Here is a 12,661-nt window from a genome sequence, read left to right as displayed (position 1 = left end):
CAAGCAGCAAGAGCAGCAAAGGCTACGTTCACACTGCAGGCCTTGATGCTCGATTCCGATTTTTTTGTGACATTTTATTTTTATTTGGGTTGCTGTTAACATTTCCAAATATATGCCACTTGTATGTGATCTCCTGTGTGAACTGCAGTCAACAATGTAAGTTTCCCGCATGCGCAGTAGAGGACGCAATGACATCACCGCCAGAGTGCTCTGTTTTTACGGATGTAAACATGGATGGTAGTGTGCTGGTGCGCATCTAGCGATTCTTCCCAACCATAAAAACACAATCTTTTCAAGATGGTTAAACACAAATACTGCTCTCTGCATCATTGTCCGCCACGGTTGTTGTTTTTCTTGACACTTCTTCATAGCAAGACCCAGAATAGTGACCTTTGTCAGGTATTAATGGCATTTAGGTTGGATGAATGCAACCTGGCCGTTCAGACACAGGTCGCATTTGAAAAGATCAGATTCGTATTGGGTTTAGGACTACATAGCCAAGTGGCCTGGGTCACATGCCATGAGAAAATCAGATACAGGCTGCATATGGGCCAAAAAAATCGGATTTGGGTCACTTCAGGCTGCAGTGTGAACGTAGCCTAAAACTCGAGTGCTGCTTCATTTTTGAAGCTTGTACAAATTTAGCTAGCTGCGCGGTGGAAAAAGTGAGTCCGATGCGTGTTGGGCGGAGCTACCCTATCCTTTCTTTGCCTATAACAATGGCAGCTATATATGTTGTGATCAGTGAGAATAAAGTAGTTTTGATATGTTATTCAATGTGAAACTCCACATTAAAACTTCATCTGTGCAGTCAGTTCATCCAGATTACCATCCTGCCTCCAAATATAAAAAAAAGTTAGCAAAAAGTTCAATTTTTCCAACTCCAGCAGCTGCTGCATTTGCAGCGCCTTCCACGCGTCAGATGCTCAGAATCTCATGATGCGCTGCTCCTGCTGCTCAAAACGTGCTGCAGGACGTTTTGCTGTGCCTTGATGCGCGCCAACCATTGACTTTGCATGTAAACTAGCTGCTCCTGCTGCCTCTGCTGCTTTAGGTGTCAACGTAGCATAATACAGATGGTGGCAGCAGTAATACCCTCAGGTGGAATATTCAAAACATTAGAATTTTTTGTGGTTAATTATGCACATCAGTATACTAACATTAAAGATAAGTACATAATTCATGCTCTATTCAGAACTAGATTTTGTGTTTCATGAGGTAAAGATTAAATGATATGTTATCTAGGAGTCTTCAGTGAAATCATAGATTAATAAATATTTTAATAAAAATGTATTAAATAATCTATTTATGTAGATATTAGTACTTGTAAATATCAATTTTATGCAGAATGTTTATTGATAAAAGTAGGTAAGTAATGACAATGGAAAAGATGTTCGGCCCAGAACTCAAACCTGAAAAAAATTTATCCGCTCTACCTTTTATTAGAAAGCACCGATGTTTAAATATATGCACCCGTTTTGTAAGCAAAGGCTGTAGGAAAGTATAGTTTGTCTTTATTTAAAAATTATGGATGTTTTGCTTATTAATTTTTTTCTTGGAACGGTGTAGATTAACCCTGAGGTTCTGGCGCCTGTCCCCTTTCGGCCACCCCTCAGTGTACATTGGTTATTGCCTGGCCACCCTTATAAAGATTTTCTGGCTATGCCTCTGTCTGTCAGGACAATGCTGACTTGGTGAGGGTCACACAGCCGTGCAAGCTCACAAAAGTCCAAGAGGGTGATTTGTTTTGCAAATAAGCAGGGTGGCCTGGCTGCAAGTACTGATGCTGTCTTCAATGAGACCAACAAAAAAAGGGGGATTTTGAAGCAGAGAGAAATTAGCTCAATGTAAAGCTTTTCTATGTACGGTTCTGTAAATGGATTAAATACCTGATGGGGATATTTTTTGCATGGATTACTGCATCAATGTGACTTGGCATGAAGGTGATCGGTCTGTTGTGCGAAGAGAATCAGGCTGTTATAATATTGACAAGGCATTCCCAAAGTCGGTTCTCGAGGGCCGCTGTGCTGTAGGTTTCAAGTGATTTAAACACTGTTAAAAATGTAACAAATTAAATGTACTTAATATTACTGATTTCCATTTCAGACAAAAAGAAAAAACACTTCCATGTAAAGTGCATTGCAAACACTTATTTTAAAATGTAAAACAAAACATAGCAGCTGCTAAAACTTCTTTAGATCGCTGCAACATTATGGCTGTATGTTTTTTAATAAAAAAAAAGAAGAAGAAAAGACTGGATCAGAAAGGTTAGTGACATTCATTTGACATCGGATTCAGCTAATAAATATAAATATCTGAATTTAGATTTAATAAAAACTAGGGCTGAAACAATTATTCGGATAAATCGATTATTGAAATAATCATCAACTAATTTAGTAAAAGTGCCTTTAGCTGAGAGAGCAACCCACCTTGAGCAGCAATTAGACCAAAATAAAAAAAAAAGTAAACATTTTGCCTTTAAGATAAAGACAACCCACTTTTATCTTCTGATATGCTCTATCCAGAACTCCTCAAGTGGAAAAAGATTTATTTTCACCTGGTTTCATTTCATAAAAATCTTCTTTAAGGAACCTTTTGCTATTAATCAAAAAGAAATAATCAACGGATGAATCGATTTGCAAAACAATTGTTATTTACAGCCCTAATAAAATCCCAGCGGCGCAGCAACAGCAGATGGCATAGCTCCTCATCACCGATTGTAAATAACTGACACAGGACCTCAAACATTTTTTAATTTTTAAGAAAGTTTGTAGCTTCTTGTCTCAGGTAAAAGGCGTTCTGTGTCTTCAGGTTCAGTGGTGGTTTATTACGGAAGGAGAAAGCGTTTCCCATTTTCCCAGACACGTCTATATGTGGTGGCTTCACTGACCTTAACTGCATTCAACTCCATGGAAGCCTGACCCTAACAGCTTATTCAGACTTGCATTAATTTCTGTAATTCTGCAGTTTTAACAGCATATTTTCCTTCAATCAAACCTTCCATCAATGGAGGAACAGCCAGCTTCTTTAGCAAAGACCTTTTTTTTGTTAACTCCCGTTTTCTTGACATTAAATATACTGTAACATAAATAATATCTTTTTTTCTTTAATATATATTCATACATAATGCTGTTTTTTTCTGAGTTACTAATAACTGTGAGCCATCATCTCCAAATGAGATGAAATAAAAGCTGCGGTCTGGTTGCCTTACAGTGTGGTTACTGTAATCTGTAGAGGCAGACATTTGATTGGAGGAATACCCGGCTGGAGACATTTCAAAACTCTTCAGTGTGATGAGGAAATCGGCTCCGCTTGGCAATAACAACTCTGAAATGCTGCTTGCTAACGGTGGCCAGAGTTGGAGGATGCCAGAGGATTCATCAGTTCCTAGACGATGCTTGTCGATCAGTTTTAGAAAGTCTGACTTGCAGTAGATGTCCTCCATCACCCAGTCAGCGATCCACTCAGATAAGACAGGGATTAGCGAAAATATTTAGGCAACAGCTGGGGTAGAAATCCTTCTGCTCCTCTGCAGGTGCATGTGTGAAATCACATCCTCTCTGCTTGTTTAACAGCTGGGAACATGTTTATATTTAGAATGAGAACAACCCAAGAACCTGACAATTAAACCCTAATGAGTAGGCGCTGTAAATCACATCCTGCCATATTCTGTTAGTCTAAATCCTTATGTTTGTTTAACAATTCTCTGAAATTGTTCAAATTAAATTGAATTAAATTCAAAAATGCTTTAATAATCCCAAACAAAGATGAAATATTATATAAACCATCTAGTCTGGAGCTAAAAGGCTTTCCCCACCTGTGTACTTTTAGTTTTAAGTTTTCTTTTTAATCCTATAAGGTAATTTTAGAGAGTTCCCTCGCTCCTATTAAGATCTGTTTACCTTTTATCCCTCCACACAAGCTCTCAGTATCTGCTGCTTCTCTGCCGCACCACACAAACTCACTAGTGTTCTTCTGGTGACATGTTGGGCTCCAAATGCTATATTGTGGCTGGCTGGATGGGTGGAGACCAGTTTAAAATGACAGCCAAGACTGTGCAGTATGGTTTTACTGCACAGTCTTAATCTTCAACTCCTGAATGGACTTTTTTTGTTAAAGCAAGCTGTAGCTAAAGCAACAATGACCTTTGCTGCAGTCTTTCATTGAATGAGCAGCAGCTTATAGTGAAATTAACATTTCCCGTTCATAAAGTGCAGCAGTGTTCAAATGAAAGTTTAGCACAATGCAAAGACAAATATATATCGTGCAAAAATGCTTTGGTAATAATATTTTCACAATGTTTTGAAGTGATGAGCCACTTTAGCAGAATATTATGAACCACTCTGAGTTTAGAAACCGAGTGGCCGTGTTTGGTGAGCTGCTGAATGCAGATGTAATCTCACAAGTTGGATCTATCTCACATCCAAAATCAGATAAGCGTCCCTCCAGGCCTCATTGTTAAAAGCTCAGCCTCCATAATCCACAGCTAGTCAGTTAGTTCAGACTTCCACCATCTATTCTTTTGCTACTTCCTGGCAGTGAACCATGTTCTTTAACATGTCAGCTATCTAATGCCTGCTTGTGAAGCTTCCCCCACCCAATTTGAGGTCAGAATGGGTGGAGCAGCAAGCTGCATGACCACTAAAAGAAGGGTCTATGGCACTAAAGTAAACTTTCTTATTCTACTTGGAAAAAATAAAAAAAAATATTTATGTATATTTATTTATTTACCCTGCATTCTTCTTTTATTAGCCACGACACGATTACTATAATTTTGCTACCTTAAGACAGACCCTGAGGGCAACCGCCAGCACCCTCTGTTCCGGGGTTTAGTCGAAGACTCTTGGCTAATGGGAGGAATTCCACTTTTCAGCAAGTGGACTCTTGAGAACTCAGAAGGAAAAACAAAATCCCTTAGTGAGTCAGAGCTGGATATAAGAGTACTTCACACCAACATGAGCAGACCAGTCTCTGCTCAGCAGTTTATCAAGGCTCTATTAAAACAAAGAAACTCCAAGAGCTCCTGATCATAGAAGCCAGTTTACTGATTCAATTTATCATAAGTATAATTAGGACTGAAACCGTTAATCGTGATTAATCGATTATTGAAATAATTGTTATCTCTAAAACACGCCTTAAGCAGACAGACCCACTTAGAACAGCAACTATAGCAAAATTCTAAATAACATATGTAAACATTTTGCATTTAAGATAATAATCTTTTTCATCTGTCAATATGTTCTATTCAGGACTCCTTAAGTGGAAATGTTTTAGTTTCACCTGGTTTAATTTAGCAAAAAGTCTAATTTAAGGAACCTTTGACTATATGATTATTAATAGTTTAATGGAAAAAATTATCAGCAGGTTAAACAATTTGCAAAATAATCATTAGTTGCAGCCTTAACGATAATGCATTTTCACGTTTGCCATTGCAGCTTTTTTAAAGTTAAGTTTATCTCATTTAATGACAAGGAATAAACAGGACTGCATGTAACTCATAAGATCTATCTATAAGATTATAATAATATATATTCATAATGAATATATTTTGTATAGAAACTGCCTCCCTCTTCAAGTTGGCAATCCAACGACGAACCTGTCTGTGGAGGATCATGAATCAGAAATGTGAAATACCTATTTGTTTTTTCACTTTTACCCGGTGTTTTGGAACATCCAACTGCCATGCAAGTGGGCATTGTCAGTTTAACTATAGCTCTGGTGAATTTCAATGATGAAGTCCTCTGGAAATCTTCAATAATTGTTTTTGATTGCAGATGTGTCTAGTAGTTCCCATTGATGTTGCTTGTAAAGCGGGGAGAATGGCGCTAGGCTTACTGCACCGTGACATCACTACCGGAAGACGTCAAGAGGGAGGTGTTACTATGTTTGGACAAAAATGGCCGCTCCTGGACTTGGTGATCGCGATTAAAATTACATATATATATTTTTTTTATTTTTTTACTGATTAACGCTAAATTCATTAAATCACCGCGAACATATTAGTTTTAGGTATAGATAATGATCCATTGATTATTCCTTGCTGACCGGACTTTTCGTTTAAAGATCCAAGTTGTGGCTCCAGAGGTGAGTTAAAAACGTATTCCTGGTTTACTGCTTATTCCACTTCAGTTCATAATTAAGGTCCTTTAAAAATATTCCTCTATCTTTTTCTTTTGGGACGTTTTTAATGGACCATTGATCCGATCAGATGAAAGAACCCCTCTCTCCGGTTGTTGGTGCTACATCATCACTTCCTTCATATTGCCCATGCCTGTTATGCCATGCACACTTTCTTTGTAATACCACTTAAGGAGCAAATGCTGCCAGTGGTAATGACACAGCAGAATCCATATTCCAAGTGAATCCTCTACATTAGCGGTTTTGTTTACATGTATATACTGGTTGTTTGTTCTTTAATATAGTGGAGGTTTTCAGGACTCAGGCAACAAATTGTGATCATTTCACTTGTAGGCTAGATGAGTGTTTTCCTGTCTGCATAACCGAGCTTAGCTGCAGAACGTGTAATGACACGCGCAGCTGAGCCCGTCATAAACCATGAGGAGGACTTTACCTTTCTGCTCTTACTCACACGTTTGATTGTTACAGTTCCTTCTAATTAGCACTTTGCTGACGAGGAGAGTGATGAAGAAACAACTACAGCTGCTTTTCTCTGCCTTATGGCTTGTTACCAGCTCTTGTTTAACTATTAGACGTATTTCTGTTTACTGTACTGTTGCTGACATGCTAAGGATGTAAGGAATGCTTTCCTGTAGCTGATCATTCCCACAGGATGACAGGGCTGGTAGTTTGGTACTCGGGTCACAACATGACACATGCTGTGCAGGATATAATTTACGGATGGGGCTTTTGGTTTTCTTTCAGTGGTAAATAAATGAAGAAACTCTGAGTACTTATTGGAAATATGACAAAAAGGTGGAAAGAAAGTTCAGCACATCCCGCAAAAAATAAGTTTAAATAAAAATCATGTATCTCTCTGTGTATATATTCCATCCCTTCCTTTGCTTGCTGTCCTGTATGACAGTGCATCAGAGGGGAAAGATGATTCACCATCTAAAGCTCCCAGCTGTTAGCTTTGACTCCAAACCTCTGTTATCTAAGCTACCTGATTCACGCACACCTATTACCTCTCATCCCGTGTCCTGTGAAAGATGGATTCCCCTCAGATTGTAGAGTGTTAGTTCTCCTGTCTCTTCCTGTGGCCTCCTCCCTGTACTGCTTTTGCCAAAATCACCTCAGGCGATGCATATGCGACCTGTCTCTGCTGGCGCTCGCATAATCTGTTAGTTGTTTTCAGCAGACACTGGCCCTGTATGTTCATATCCTCTGCTCTGGCAGTGGGCCACACGAGCAGGGCAGAGGACAAAGAGGCAGAAGATCTAGCATTATTTGTAGACAAAACAATCTTTGAGCCTCAGAGCGAGTTGTTGTTCTGGTTCCTTAGTTTCTTAAGTAGATTTATCTCAATTTGTCTCTGAACCTGTGTTGTCTAGTTTTATAGGGATATTGTAGGGGTACAGTACTGGCTATACAAACTACAACAATGGCTGCTTTATGCTATAACATGATGTCATGATCTTGTCATCTCCTAGTGGGTATATTAGGAATGTGGACGAGGAATAGCACAGCCTTCTTTCTCTGTCTGTTGAAGAGACATTAACAGAAACTGTCGTTGTTAATCCTTGATGTAAATCAGCAGGCAGAGCTTCTCATGCACAGGAATTTAATAGACCTCAAGCAGGACGGAAGGTCTTTCCTGCCTCAGCATGCTCTCCACATTTACTCTGTCTAAATCTGTCATTCTGATTAACTTAAAGTTTGGCGCTTACTCTTTTTTTTACTAGTTTTAGAACTTTGTTTTGTAAATCATTGTCCTCTGGAGAAAGGAGTAGCCTTATTTTTTACAACCTATGTAACTATATTCAATTCTATTCAAGAGTAACATACACAATCTTTTGAGTTTATTTCAAACTTAAAGCGTAGTTCTAGGTCTTTTCACAATAAAAGTTTTGTGTAGCTGGAATATATACCGGTATATTCAATAAATTGAATCTAATACCTTTTAAAGGTTGACCGCAGCCAATGCTCCTTAGAAGTTATCTAATAATAATAATAATAATTGAACATCATTGATCTCACACTGGAGAATTGCCCCCCTTGTGGAGCAGTGGGCTGCTACTGTGCGGCGCCTGGTGATGAATTGGGGGTTAAGGGTCTTGCTCAGAGACCCAGAGTCCAGGCTGTGGGAACTAACCGAGTTCTTCCAACTTTCTCAGACCACAAGCGCACTGCTCTAACCACTAGGTCCTCCCTGCCAACAAAATCTAATAGGAAAGTGGAGTTTATCTCAGTTTGAATGCAGCTCTTATTCGTCCATAAGCCGGGCTTACACTGTGCAATTTATTTATTTTTTTGCCTTTTTCAGTCGTGCGAGAATTTTTCGAGCGGCCCGACTTTTAGCCTGATCGTATGTCGTGCGTCATGTAGTGTACAGGAGTTAACGAGGAGCGATCAACCTCTCATGATCACCTCCTGATCAGGAATCGTAAGGTCGGGAGAAAATCAAACATGTTTGATTTTCAGTCGGTTGTCATGGGCAAATTGCTTGATGCGCAAACAAGGATTCTTCTTCTTCTCCGATGAAAACACAGAATCATGGCGAGGGTGCAAGTGAAAAGGAGTTCTTTCTGTATAATTGACAGACTGTAGTAGCCACGTTTGCTCAGCCATGTTTTTGTCCAAATACGTCGTCGCCTTTTCTTTTTTAGGGCTATCAGCACAAAATTGCAAAAATTCTAAGGCAGCGCGTTTCACTCTAGCGAGCTTCATATTCCTCTTCTACTCGTTTGGCTTCCAGATAGATGAGTCCGAGTAGTGCCATCTCACATGTGGTTTTTAGACGTAGAGTGTGAGCAGGTAGATCGCATCGTGTCGTGCTGAACATGCATCATGACCTGTGAACTCACACTGAAACCGCAGGGTTTTGTCGTACAGTGTGAGCTGTAGCTGTGTGTAACGATTGAAAAAATCTCACAGTGTATGCCCACTGTAGATACCAGATCTGGGGCCCTGCCTCTTTTTATGACATCAACTCCACTCCACTCCACTTTCTTAAGGATCAAATCTCTTTTGGAGTCTCAACATATTACTACCTATATTTGCTATTATTTTACATTTGTTTGGCGATCCAAAGATTCAAAAGTAGAAAACAATCATTCTAAGTCTTGAAAGAAAGTATTGCCTTCTAAGATTGAGCTCTGCCATTTAACAAGATTTGAAAAAAAAATTGAGCTTATTTTTATTCTTTTTATTAAGATCCTAGTACAGGAAGGACAAATGAAACATCTCAAAAATTACTTTCGCAGAGATTTTGGACAGATAAAACAGTTATTTTACCTGTAGAAAACAAATGGTTGTTGTTAACACGACGTTAAAAGTAGTGTAGCTTAATATTGCCACAGTGCTAACCAGTTCTCCCTCTTTATATCATGGTTTAACAGTTACTTTGTTCACAATAAACAGATTTTTTTCCGCTTTGTTATTGATCAAGTAAAACTTCATCAGTCATTAGACATGCTAACACTACAGATGTTCGCGACTCTGCACACTGACTCTGCGTGATGTTATCGTTGTCTGGGCAACCATGTTTTACATCATGTGGCAACATTCAGCCAATCGTGTAGCGTAATGTCACTGGCATGCACATGAGCTGAGCAGATCTGGTAGCTACACCAGCTTTAGAGGTATGTTTCAGATTATAGGTTAAAAATCAACAATGATGACAAAATCAGCTTCACTGAGACCAGTAAAGTCAGTATTTAGAATAACGGCATCAGCTGCTAAACCATTGTATCCTCCTAAACCATTAGACTGTAGGGCATTAATCAGAAACAAGGCTCATGATTGGTTTAGTGATGGCTGAGTAAAATAACTCAGCAAAATGGGTGAAAATGCAGGAGGAGAACTTTTTGGGATGCATGCAAATGCTTTTTGTGGATCATGCTGTGTAGAAGCTTTCCTTTAATTGAAACAGAAAAAAAATCAGAGTTGATTTTGGCATCGAAACAAGGACTTTGTTGGCTGGAAAATACTTGAAACTTTGGTGGAGTTTCTGCTTCCAGCAGGACAGCAACTCATACAAACAGGGAAACAATAAAGTTTACATCTAAAACGTGTTCATCCGTTAAGCTTTCCCAGTCAAATAACAGATGAAACTTCAGTTTCTGCAAAGTTTTTATTCAGAGGGGCTGGATAGAAATTCATGCTACAGTTCTTCAATTTTATTTGTAGAGAAGCTTTGAAAACATCTTATCTAACCCCAGAAATAATGGTTTTAACTATAAGTATGTGTATATTCACACAGAAGGTCACAAAGGGGTCAAATATCACAATAATATATCCCACAAAAAACATATATCTATTTCCAAATAAACAACATATGCAAATACAGCAGTATCTGTATTATTGAGGCTGTGCACCATCACCTCCAACAACTTGGCAGTGAAATCGAAATGCTTCAACAAATTCAGACCCCCTTTTCGGTGAACGCCATCGTTCAATGTAGTATTCTGAGCTCTACTCTTGTTTTATCCCTCTCGACATCCAACATCCTTCTGCACTTTTTCCCCCTTGATCTTGGACTTTTCCTCTTTTCTTTCTCTTCCCTCTGGTGGGCATTGCTGACTGACTCTGCTTTGATTACAGATTGCAATGACAAAGTGTAAAATGTGGAAGTCAGATATATTAACCAAACAAGTGTTCACAATTTGATTGGAGGACTTTTGTATACAGCCAGATGCAGCTGGCTCTAGGTTTTCAGCTGGCTACAGATGCCCCCACCCCACCCCCAACCCCTTTCCTGCTTCAACAAATCAATAAAGCCTGATTTATACTCAGAAACCAGGTCGTCTGTGTCTGTCATAGGTGACCGCAGACAGGAGGCCTCTGATTGGTCAAATCTACATCCGCTCTACCCTATGCGTATTGCCTGTTTGGTATCTTATCGGCTTGTTTTGTTTGTGTGACCGCCATTGTGGAAAACGACTCATGAAGTTGGACCAACTAGAAGAGCAAGGTGTGCAAGAACGCTGGGACCCTTTTTCCACCTGAATCCCACACTTTTTTGCCCTCATGTCCCTCCGTTCTCGCACAAACTTGCCCCCACTTCCTCATCGCCTTGGCCGTATCTAGACTCACAGCTAGTTCATGAACATCCCTACAGCGTTTTAGCTTGGAATAACATAGCACAGACCACACTTCAATATTGGGCATCAATCAAAAAAGTCTGCGTCATACCTGCGACAAACTCACTGCGACACACTGCTGCGGGAGTATAACCAGCCCTTTAGTCTCTGCCGCTCAGACCTTGGCAGGAAACATTAGCGCTGATTTTTGTTTTGATATGCATGAACAGGAGTAAAGAACAGGGATGTTTCCCCCCCAGGCCTGAAACGGGCGGTGGAGAAGGATGAAGTTGGTCAGTCCATGACTGCTGGTTGGCGAGTAAGGTTGCTTGAGCTGTATGGAGAGATCCAGTGGGCTGTGTGGGATTATTCTAGTGCTTCAGTCAGGGACCTGGGAAATGGAAGTCCAGCTGGGATGACACAGGTAGTAACCAGCCCTTAAGTGTGCTCAGTCTTTAACTTATTCTGATCAAGAGAGGCTTACTCAAAATGTCTTGAAACTTTTATTTTGACAGTTAAGGTTGGTTTAAAAAAAGAATCCTATATTTGTTTCTTTTTTTAAATACATATTCATTAAAGGCAATCTATATTTAATATTTAAACTTTCTGTGATGTGTAGAAAAACTGTCAACATCACTTTTCCTTAATCAAATTCATTTGCTCACTGAAGCATGTTTTTTTTCTTCTTCTTTTTCTTCTTTTAGGAATGTCTGCTGACATAGTTAACGACCTGCTTACTGGTGTTTGTGGAGTTTTTCCAGGAGAAGAGAATCAGCCATGGATGCGGACGAGTTTCCTCCCCCGCCTCCTGAAAGTAAAGTCAACAGAACTTCTGTACACATACAACGTGCTCTGAGCAGTATCTTAAACACGATGGGGGAACATTTGTAGCAGGGGCCGGTTAGCTCAGTTGGTTAGAGCGTGGTGCTAATAACGCCAAGGTCGCGGGTTCGATCCTCGTACGGGCCAAATATTTAAAATACCATCTTTTACAGACTGTAGCAGATCAGATTACATTTACATTCTACCCACAGATATACTTAGTATGAGTAACCACCCTACTTACTTAGTATATTTCAAAAACTAGATGTGACCTAGCTTGATTCCTTTGGTGTTTGTTGATAATTTGAGATGAATCATGCGTACTGTATGTGTATTACTGTTTATTTGAATCGTTGGATTTTAATTGAGTTATGCTGTTTGTTGTATGTTTATTAGAGGTAAAAACACATGCCGCTATAAAAAGCAGCTAAAAGTAAGCTCGAAGTAACTGCTATTTAATGTTTCAAACTAAGATTATCGTATTTTGTAGAAATAACATAAATTTGGCTTTTTTTATTTATTAATTCAGGGTTCCCGCGGGTCCTTAAAAAGTCTTAAAAGGCATTGAATTCTTCAAAATAAAACTAAGGCCTTAATTGGTATTAAAATGTCTTAAATTAGTCTTTCGTAGGTCTTAA

At 39.2% G+C, this 12,661-nt stretch overlaps 1 protein-coding gene and 1 non-coding gene across 6 annotated transcripts in view; both read left to right on the top strand.

Annotated features, from left to right (window-relative positions):
• arhgef10 (Rho guanine nucleotide exchange factor (GEF) 10) overlaps positions 1-12,661 on the top strand; it is a 71,424-nt gene that overhangs the window by 1,588 nt on the left and 57,175 nt on the right. For all 5 annotated transcript variants that reach the window (XM_038295676.1, XM_038295675.1, XM_038295678.1 and 2 more), the window contains exon 2: positions 11,906-12,015. In XM_038295676.1, coding sequence (XP_038151604.1) covers positions 11,979-12,015 — 37 coding nt within the window. In that variant the 5' untranslated portion in view covers positions 11,906-11,978. The remainder of the gene's footprint in view (positions 1-11,905; positions 12,016-12,661) is intronic.
• On the top strand, positions 12,097-12,170 carry trnai-aau. The gene has a single exon. It is a non-coding gene; the product is annotated as a tRNA-Ile (tRNA).

Source organism: Cyprinodon tularosa, unplaced genomic scaffold, assembly GCF_016077235.1.
Source record: "Cyprinodon tularosa strain WSP-4 unplaced genomic scaffold, ASM1607723v1 ctg359, whole genome shotgun sequence".
NCBI lineage: Eukaryota > Metazoa > Chordata > Actinopteri > Cyprinodontiformes > Cyprinodontidae > Cyprinodon > Cyprinodon tularosa.
The sequence above is the reverse complement of the archived record's forward strand: the minus strand, read 5'-3'. Positions and strand labels throughout refer to the sequence as shown.